Here is a 10,000-nt window from a genome sequence, read left to right on the forward strand (position 1 = left end):
GGTGTAGGGGGCACACGTCACTGGTTTTAAACAAACATGGCAGCACATTAAATACCCTAGGGTGTTATTTACGCCCATGTATGGAGGGCCTTCATAAAGATGCAACCACATTACACACACATACACACACAAACACACATTGCTGTGTCATTGCAAGCAAAGCTCCAAAGACATCCATAAAGTTCCAAGTGCTTTAGGAGTGACATAAGTCCTTTCTGGTTATGTGTGTGTGTGTGTGTGTGTGTGTGTGTCTGTGCCCGTGTGTGTGTATATGTGTGTGTGAGTGTGTGTCAGCCTATGCAGCGTCCATCTGTTTCCACTAAGCCTTGAGCGTGCGTTCGGACGCCGTGCACTAACCCCTACCTGTTGCTTTAGAACTGTGTAGTCAGTCTTTCCATTTCCTGTAGCTTTCCACTGGTGTCCAGCAGGGGCACGGCTGCGTGGTCTCTAACACAGACGAGAGACCAGACAGCTTACTGGCGACAGCGTTGAAGACACTATAAGGCCCCATTTTGATTGGACTAGATCTGTAAACCACCTCCAGAATGGGACCCCTGCAGCTCCCACAATGCCTTTCTCAGGTTGGTCACTTCCTTCATTCATCTACAGCCTTCTGCCAAAGGGCGAGGGCTCCAGGAACACGGCGAGATCACGGCCTGCTGGAGTCGCCAGTGGTGGTCACATGTGCGGATGGTGCGAGGACTCCACCCCTGGGTGGAGGTATTACGCAGGCCACCTGGGGGCTTGCACTGGGGGTAAGGCATTATTCATCCTTTAACAGCTCTAGCCTGGAGAAAGAAGAAGGCGAACCCTGCCTCCTGTTTTAATTAGTCCTCAGAGTCTGGATCGTGTCTCTGCGCTGTGTAAACACGCATGACGTTTGGCAGGGCTGAGATGGCATAAGATACCGAATGTGATCTGTTTGAGCTGTGTCTTTAAACGTGTTGCCATTACAATTTAGGCCATCTGAGAACTTTGTTTACATATCTTAAAGCCACACTGTGATTTTTAAAACCATCTTGTTTATATCAACTTTGTTGTATTTAACCATTCTGTCTCAGAGATTCTTTTGCATGCCTCATGGGGTCCTGTCCTCTTATTAGGCAGTATCCAAGAGGTTTGATTGTGTTTACCAACAAAAATTTGTAAACAAAGCAATTAAATACTCAAAATATGTTTGTTCAGCAGTTGCTGAATTGATAGTTACATCCAGAACCTCTTTTGGCTTCATAGCAAATAAAGAGTGTTATGAAACTGTAATCTCAGAGTCCATTTAAAAACTAAGCCAGAACTCAGTTTTGAACCAGAACAATGCAGTTTGAGGTCTTTGGTTTTTGTTAGAGGTGACTGACAAGTTGTGATCTTGCCATGGACGTTGGAAACCAGCTGAAATGTGTAATCTAGTAGGTTAAATGTGGCATGTGGCCTTCTCTCTCTCTCTCTCTCTCTCTGTCTTTCTCTCGCTCTGTCTGTCTGCCCCCCCCCCTCTCTCTCTCTCTCACTGCGTGATATAACAACAGAACCAGGAGGTGTCTATGTTTTAATGAAGGATGTAGTGTCCGCACTGAGAGACCCAGGGCAGGAGAAAGGTGAGATCAAACTGAGGAGGACCATGAGCAGGCCAGAGGATGGAAGATGGAGGGATGGAGGGATGGAGTGATGGAGGGACAGAGGATGGAGAAAGGTGAGGAACATGAGAACATGCTGCATTGTCTTTCCTCCACTCACTTTTATTGCAATAACCATTCAGAAGCACACACACACACACACACACACACACACACACACACACACACACACACACACACACACACACACACACACACACACACACACACACACACACATATACATGTACATGCAAACACACACCCATACATGTACATATGTACATGTACAAAACTTGCATTGTTGACCTAGAACGGGACTCTTCAAGGACTCCCGAAGTTGCTGAGGCTGAGTTCAGCTTCATACGTTCCCCCCTAACCACTCCCCCTAACCACTCCCCCTAACCACTCCCCCTAGCCACTCCTCCCTGCTGCTGGAAAGGCAGACTCTACAGTGTAGAGACTCTACACCCTCCACCCTCAGACCAGGGAGAGGAACAGAACAGCTCTCTGCATTCCATTCCCAGAATGCCTCTGGAGACTGGGACAGAGTATGTACAGGAGTCTCAAATGGGTGGAATTCATGAAGGAGGTAAAAATCACAGTGAAAATGTGCTGAGTAATGAGGACAGGCAGACTTAGCAGTGGAGCTGGCTGTTGGAACGCAGCTGGGCGGTGATCTGCTTGTTTTCAGTGCTCTCGGTGCGGGGCTCGGCTAGTAGACCTGCTGCTCTATGTTCTAGCAGCTGAACGCTGCTGTTACTGCAGGCTGCACGCAGCACAGTGAGGACGCACAGCCGATCCAACATAACCCACCAGCCCAGCTACACTGTAATCATCTCCTATGGCCCAGCTAGGCGGGTCTACCACCACAGAAAGACGAAAAGAAATGGACGGACAGACAGATGGATGGACGGACGGATGGACGGAGGGATGGATGGATGGATGGATGGATGGATAGATAGATAGATAGATAGATAGATAGATAGATAGATAGATAGATAGATAGATAGATAGATAGATGGATGGATGGATGGATATCAGTTGTATAAAAATAAGGTCATGAACATACATATATATATATATATATATATATATATATATATATATATATATATATATATATATATATATATATATATATATATATATATATATATATGTACATACAGACAAATGTATGCACACGCACACACACACACACACAAGCATGCACACACGCTGTATTTGCGTTGTTTTCTCCCCATCTCAAAACTGAGTGTTCTGAAGCATTAAGCCCTCCCCACTCATCTGTCCTTGAGCCAGCAGCCAATCCTGGATAACCCGCTTAAAGGGAACTAGGAAAAGTTTGTGTTGAGTGACATTTTTCTAAGCTGTTCAAAATTCTTGAACAGAACAGAATGTCCATCTGGTTTGGGTGCAATGATAAGGCAACACAAATAAGTCAAGATGTTTTTCTTGCTGTTGCTTAACTACATTAGAGTGCTGCTTAGTTTTTTAATATAACCAAACCATTTGCTAGTAACTTAATTGTTGGTCCTATATAATTATGTGTATGTCCATGGAATATGAGTTTTTCCTGTAATATCCTGTTACTATCCACATATCTGTGCGATTTTCAGTCTTCTTGGATACATCGTGCAGTTTTACTCAAGATCACGATCACGGTGCAACTGATTACCTGTGAACGCACTGTGGCGCATGCGCGTAACGTTAAACGCGTCCGTTTCCTTCACGCTCATTTACTTCATATCTTCGAGACTGTAAATGACTTTACCAGTAAAGTGTGGTATTTGGCTTTAAACCATAATGATTTTCATTATATAAGTGATTTTGTGATTGCTACGTTGAGAAACAAAAATTAAACACGATTCATTTCTAAGAGAGTTTTGGTATTGTGTAACAACGCGTTTTCTGGCGCCCGTCCCTCTAAATCTCAATATCATTATCAGATTCATACACGCTAAGCGTCCATTAAGATTGTGCGCGGTCCCTTAAGACTAAGGATGGTCTACATAATTCATACCGAGGGGAGTGACTTGTTGCCCGTGCTTTTCCTGTCTGTATAAAACCTGAAGTTCCAGCAAGTCGCAGTTACAGATGGAGAGACGTAGCGGCTCGGCTGGGGTGTACGGTCCAGTCAAACCGACGTGACAGCCCCTCGAGCGCACAACTCGGTACGTCGGTTTGTTTGGGCCACCGTGCAGCATTCACCGGGTGCGTCGACCTTCTCGGTGTGAAGTCTCCCGGACGCCGTTCCAACGCTCCTAACGCTCAACGTTGTTTTATTCCTCTCTTGCTTTGCCAAACCAGACCGAAGCGCGTAAAGGCTCGACTGTGACGCACCGCTGCCCGGTTCGTTCGGCACGTTGACTAGATGACGGGACCGTGCGCGCTCTGCCTGGCGGCGCTGCTCGCGGCACTCGCGCGTGTGGCGGAGAGCGCGGGCCCCGTGGTGCGCTGCGAGCCGTGCGACGCCGGGGCGCTCGTGCAGTGCAGACCGCTGCCCCGGGACTGTGCGGAGCGGGTGCGCGAGCCGGGGTGCGGCTGCTGCCTGACCTGCGCGTTGAGCGAGGGCCAGGCGTGCGGGGTGTACACGGGCCGGTGCGGTTCCGGCCTGACCTGTCAGCACCGCCCGGGAGAGACCAAGCCGCTGCAAGCGCTCCTGGAGGGACGCGGCGCGTGCCTGAAAAAGCTCGGAGGCGTCCCGGTGCCACCGCAAATCACCGGTAAGCGTTACACAATTAAGCCACCGTGTGTGTTCCGTGTGTGTGTGTTTATTATTCTTTCCTTCTTTTTTGTATACTGTTGAATGTCCCGATCTGAAGTTTGGTCTATAAAAGAGTTTGACTCTATCCTACATTTGGTTGTTTTGTATGTTTGTGGTTTGTTTTCTGAGTATTATACTCACGGATTTAACACGCGTCCTGTGGCACGTTTGGAACTGCGTCGGTCCCGGTTTACTGTACTGTGATTAACGCAGTTATCTCGGTCCGCACAGGTTATCTAACAGAGGGAACAACCCGCGTAATGACGCTCCAAAAGACATCACGTCTTTACACTTGCGCGCACATCCGCTGATGCGCGCATGCTTGATTGCACACGTGCAAATGGAAATGGATTCTTATTCGATCTAGCTTTGACGTGCATCCGTATAGCTAAGTTGTGGTGAAAGCGTACCTTGAGGATTCGCCATCGGCGTGACACGGCGACCTCTGGTAGCCATGCAACACCTGGCCGCGTCGTTCAGTCCAGCCGCCAGTGGTCCCCCGCCACGCGGGCCGATGGCCCTACACTACCGCCCTTGTTCAAGGTCGAGGGCCACAGCAGCGCCTCTATGGCGTTGTGTGTGTGCGGTATGTGTATTTGAGAACGAGAGGGAGAGGGATGGTGAGGTAGAGACTGCGCCGAGTGTACACAGTGGGGGTACTAACATTTGGCTCAGCAAACCCGATCGTTAAGAACGCCGCGTGCGTGTATTTTTAGTGCACGGAGAAGAGCGGAGATCAGTGTTTTGTGTATGACGTTCTCCCCTGTTTACCTACTCGGGATCTCACCGTTGACGGCGCAAGTGCATAGTGTGCATGGTTGAATAGAGACGTACTTGTGAAGTGGACGCTTACCTGTGTCAAAGAATTCATGCAGTAACATGCAATTAACGTGGCATCATTTCTGTTCACTGCCCTCATACTAATGCACCCACACAGTCCCCCAAGCATGCACTCACACACACACACACACACACACACACACACACACACACACACAAACACACACGCACACACACACACACACACACACACACACACACACACACACACACACACACACACACACACACACACACACACACACACACGCAGTCTGGCCCAAATGGTGTTTTAAGATGTAATCACAGCAGTGAGCCCCTCTATGGCCCAGTGAGTCTGATTTCCCATCCTGTCCAACATATGAGGCGACCGTGGTGTGTTGGAGCAATCAACTGTGACAATATAACATATAAGCTATTGTTAGGCCACAGGATCACTGCTAAAAGGCAGAGGGTGCCAGTCATGGTACACCACGGTCTTACCTCATTCTTCCCTTCTGTTGCCCTTTAATTGTAGTCCTGCCCATCCATCATGCCACACTTTATGGTAATTACACACTTCGTCCAACCAGCGAGCGCGGCTGCGTCTCCATGGTGGCCGTTGCTCCACCCCACATTTCTGTCATAACACAAGCCGTGCCGCTGGTACACGCTGTGGTCTCGGTGCCTCAGCAGCCGCACAGCGCCATATGAGCCCTGGTGCCACCGGAGTGGGCCGGGACCAGAGGTGGCAGAGCCCTGTTCATGATGTATCTACACACCTCTTCATGAGCAGAGCACATCAGTCCTCAGCTTGAGCCTGAAGGGGGTCAAAGTCGCCTGGTGTAGCCCCTGCTGGTGAACAAGTGGAATTACATCAGCTCAGTAGACCTGTGCATTATAGAAGAAAAACTAGTGCTTTTTTTCTTTTTTTAAAACCTCATTCTGCTAATTCTGATCCAAGGTCTTTTTGATTCCTTCTTGACCCTTTTGCCTGTGTATTTTGTGCACATGAGCCTCTGTGTATATGAGTGCGTGCGTGCGTGCGTGCGTGCGTGTGTGTGTGTGTGTGTGTGTGTGTGTGCGTGCGTGCGTGTGTGTGTGCGTGCGTGCACGCGCACGTGTGTGTGTGTGTGTGTGTGTGTGTGTGTGTGTGTGTGTGTGTGTGTGTGTGTGTGTGTGCGTTGTATGTTAAATTGTTTACTTGCACAGGATTGAACAAATACATGAGGTTAAGTGTTTTTATAAAGGCCAATGTGTTGCTGGGAACATCCATAAAAAGTTATAAAAGTTTACATTGGGGGTAAATATTGATGTTTTGCTGTTTCCTGAATTAGACGACATTCTATTTTCTCCCTCTACCCTGGAAATGACTCTTGTCTGTTTTCCAGTTTAAAAAAGCAGGTTTCAGCCATGATTTCATTACACTTGTCTCTGATTACATGTTGTCATTGAAAGAAGTGACTTTGTTTACACAACTACAAGGATGTTTATGTTGGTGTTGTTTTCCGTTATGTCATTGTTAATGAAGGTATGGTGGAACTGTGGTGTCACTGGCTTCCCCTGCCTGTATGGCTGAAAGTCTGGCCTAGCCACACACACACACACACACACACACACACACACACACACACACACACACACACACACACACACACACACACACACACACAGTCTCAACTCTGTTTATCAGTGGTCATCACAGCTCACCACTGCTTAGTGGACATCATTTGCGTGATGGACCGTTCCATTCCGAACACGGCACTCACACCGACATGATAGGGAAGTAGAAACAGGCCTGACACTGATATGAGTACATCAGGCATGATGAGTACATGATATGAGAACATGTCGCTGGACTGTTTCGATGTGCTGGGCTGAGAGTGGGAGTGGTCTGGCACCCAGAAATGTCCAGTGTGTGGTCAGAAAGTCACCACGGATGAAGATGCAGCTGAGGGAGGAGCCACAGTGTGACAGGCAGCAGACTGGGTGTAATCTTCATAAGGTTTGGCAGATGAACGGTGGAATATGGTGGGGGAGCGTGGGGGAGCGTGGGGGAGCGTGGGGGAGCGTGGGGGAGCGTGGGGGACCGTGGGGAGCGTGGGGGAGCGTGGGGAGCGTTTGGAGCGTGGGGAGCGTTTGGAGCGTGGGGGAGCGTGGGGAGCGTGGGGAGCGTGGGGGAGCGTGGGGGAGCGTGGGGAGCGTGGGGGAGCGTGTCCATCGTTGCTTCATTTGTTTCTGATGCTGGAGGAATAACGTCTCCAACTGGAGACACACGTTGGCTTTACTGGGTCTGTAGGACTGTAGGATTAAGTGTTACTAAGTGTTTTGATCCACTATCAAACGTGCAGAATACTTGACTTTATTAGATTAGAAGTGGTGTGATGCAAAGGTGTGTGTAAGGAATGGGGAGTGTTTTTGCCCAAACTCATTGCCATAACTGTCCTAACTCTGACCACAGGGTTAGGGTTAGTGTTAGGGTTAGGATTAGGGTTAGTGGTAAGGTTAGGGTTAGCAGGCAGAAATGTGTTCTTCTTCTGGTCAGGTAGTCTGCCCTTCTTCTTTGTGAATTAGTTGTATTGTTATAGCAGTATAATACCATCATCATCATCATCATCATCATCATCATCAACTTTCTTTTGTTTTGTCTTTCTCTTCCTTTTGTCTCTCTCACTGATTCTCCCCATATGTCTCACTGAGTCAATGCTGAGACTTTCCGGTTCTTTGCTCAACAGAAGTGTCTCCAAAGCATATCTGAAACCCCTTAAACAACCAGATTTTATACATGAAACAGAGATATATATGGATATGGATAACACGTGTACATATTTTTGATCTATGACATTGTTTTCCTAGATAACCCCGAAGAGCCAGATGATCAACGTATCTTCAACACCACCATGGTGTCCGTCACCACGGAAGTGGACACAGCACAGCGCACAGCGATGACCACAGGGGGCGGTGTGAGTGACCAGAGGACAGTGGTGGACCCCAAGGGGGTACTGCTCCACACCAAACTGGGTATGATCCAGAAGGAGCAGACCAAGAAGAGCCAGAGCTACAAAGTGGAGTCAGTGTCCAGCGGAGTCCACACCGACATCTACAACTTCAGCCTGGAGTCCAAGAGAGAAGCTGAGTATGTAAGTGCTCCTACGCCTCCTGACTGCAAGGCACGGTTCTGATGGTTCTGAAGGTTCTGACTGTTCTGAAGGTTCTGACGGTTCTGACTGTTCTAACTGTTCTGAAGGTTCTGACTGTTCTGACTGTTCTGACGGTTCTGACGGTTCTGATGGTTCTGACGGTTTTGATACTTGCAGGTGACAGATGATTTAAAGAATTCTGAGGAAATTTTGTCATAAAATGCAATACAGCATCAATAAACTTAAAAAAATAATAATAATTTCTGAGAATAAAAATAGTCCACTATAATGAATTTGCTAATCACTTCTCAAAATAGAAATTTGACAGGAAAGAAAAAAACATTAGATCATTTATTTTATATTAGAACATTTTTATTGTATATTTTTCAAATGTCATTATTGTATCAAAGTGCAGACACTATAGGTAGATTTGTGTGTAAAGCATTTACTAGAGGAGTTTAATAGTATAGTAATATAATAATAGTGATTAACTTTATCAGTGTCAGCTGTTGCAACTTTGAAGTGTGTTACTGAAATAAGAGGAAAAAAAAGAGAAAAAAGTTTGTTTCATGTTTTAATTTTTTTTGACTGATTGTGTTTATAATTGTGTGTTTTAAGGGGCCGTGTCGTAGAGAAATTGAGAGTGTTTTGAAGAGTCTTAAGATTTCCAACGTGCTAAACCCACGATTTTTCCGCATTCCAAACTGTGACAGGAGGGGCTTCTACAAGAAAAAACAGGTGAGTGGTCCCATGGCAACCAGCTACAGTGCAACCACAGTGTGTCTGTTTGCGCGAACGAGGAGCATCAGGTCTCCTGAATTAAGAGGACATTCCTGGTGGAAAGTGGGACGTTTGGCTAATGTGTGAGTAATTCACAGCTTCTCCCCCATTTCCTCGTGAAGACGCAGTGTCAGAGTGGATGTCTGAGTGTGCTTAATGGGTTGGGGGTGAATTTGAGCCAACGGGGTTTGTCAGTGTCTCGCAGAGCAGGAAGCTCCTGCTATTCCTAATAGGAGCATGAGTCCTGAACTCTCTGAACCGGGTCGTAGTCACTGGGACTCCAGGACCTGATCTCTCCCATTTACCTGCATTAACCAGGCCCCACGGCACTTCCACTCTGACTCATACGGAGAGTTGGAGAGTTGGAGAGCGATAGAGAGGGAGGGGGAGAGAGAGAGAGGGAGGGAGAGGGAGAGAGAGGGAGGGAGAGAGAGGGGGAGAGGGGGAGAGAGGAAGAGACAGAGAGAGAAAGAAAGAGCCAGAAAAAAAGACAAACAGAGAGAGTGAGAGAGAGAGATGGAGAGAGAGAGATAGAGCAGGAGAAATACAGACAGAGAGGTACAGGGTAGTATATAGTGGATGCTCAAACTCACACCTCCACCACACACACACACACACACACACACACACACGCACAAACACACACACAGATACACACACACAGACACACACATATGCATTCACATATACAGACACACACACAGTAGAAGTCTGGTACATAAACAGCTCAACATGGAGGAAATATGTACTCAAGCAGTTTAACATGCATTAACTTGATGTGATTTTAATGGAGTTACATTGCTTTGATGAGAACTGAAGAGGATGAAATTGAGAGAGGTGCATGTGGGGACTGACAAATCGATCAGTGAGTGGGGCATGGAGAGAGAGAGTGAGGAGAGAGAGTG

The 10,000-nt window shown here is 47.4% G+C and overlaps 1 protein-coding gene across 1 annotated transcript in view; it reads left to right on the top strand.

Moving 5' to 3' along the window:
• Positions 1 to 3,663: 3,663 nt before the first annotated feature.
• Positions 3,664 to 10,000, top strand: part of igfbp3 (insulin-like growth factor binding protein 3) — a 14,839-nt gene continuing 8,502 nt past the window's right edge. The window contains exons 1-4 of the mRNA XM_077017014.1: positions 3,664 to 3,784; positions 3,921 to 4,336; positions 8,032 to 8,315; positions 8,934 to 9,053. Of these exons, the coding sequence (XP_076873129.1) occupies positions 3,985 to 4,336; positions 8,032 to 8,315; positions 8,934 to 9,053 (756 nt within the window). The 5' untranslated portion in view covers positions 3,664 to 3,784; positions 3,921 to 3,984. The remainder of the gene's footprint in view (positions 3,785 to 3,920; positions 4,337 to 8,031; positions 8,316 to 8,933; positions 9,054 to 10,000) is intronic.

This window comes from Brachyhypopomus gauderio, chromosome 9 (assembly GCF_052324685.1).
Source record: "Brachyhypopomus gauderio isolate BG-103 chromosome 9, BGAUD_0.2, whole genome shotgun sequence".
Lineage (NCBI taxonomy): Eukaryota > Metazoa > Chordata > Actinopteri > Gymnotiformes > Hypopomidae > Brachyhypopomus > Brachyhypopomus gauderio.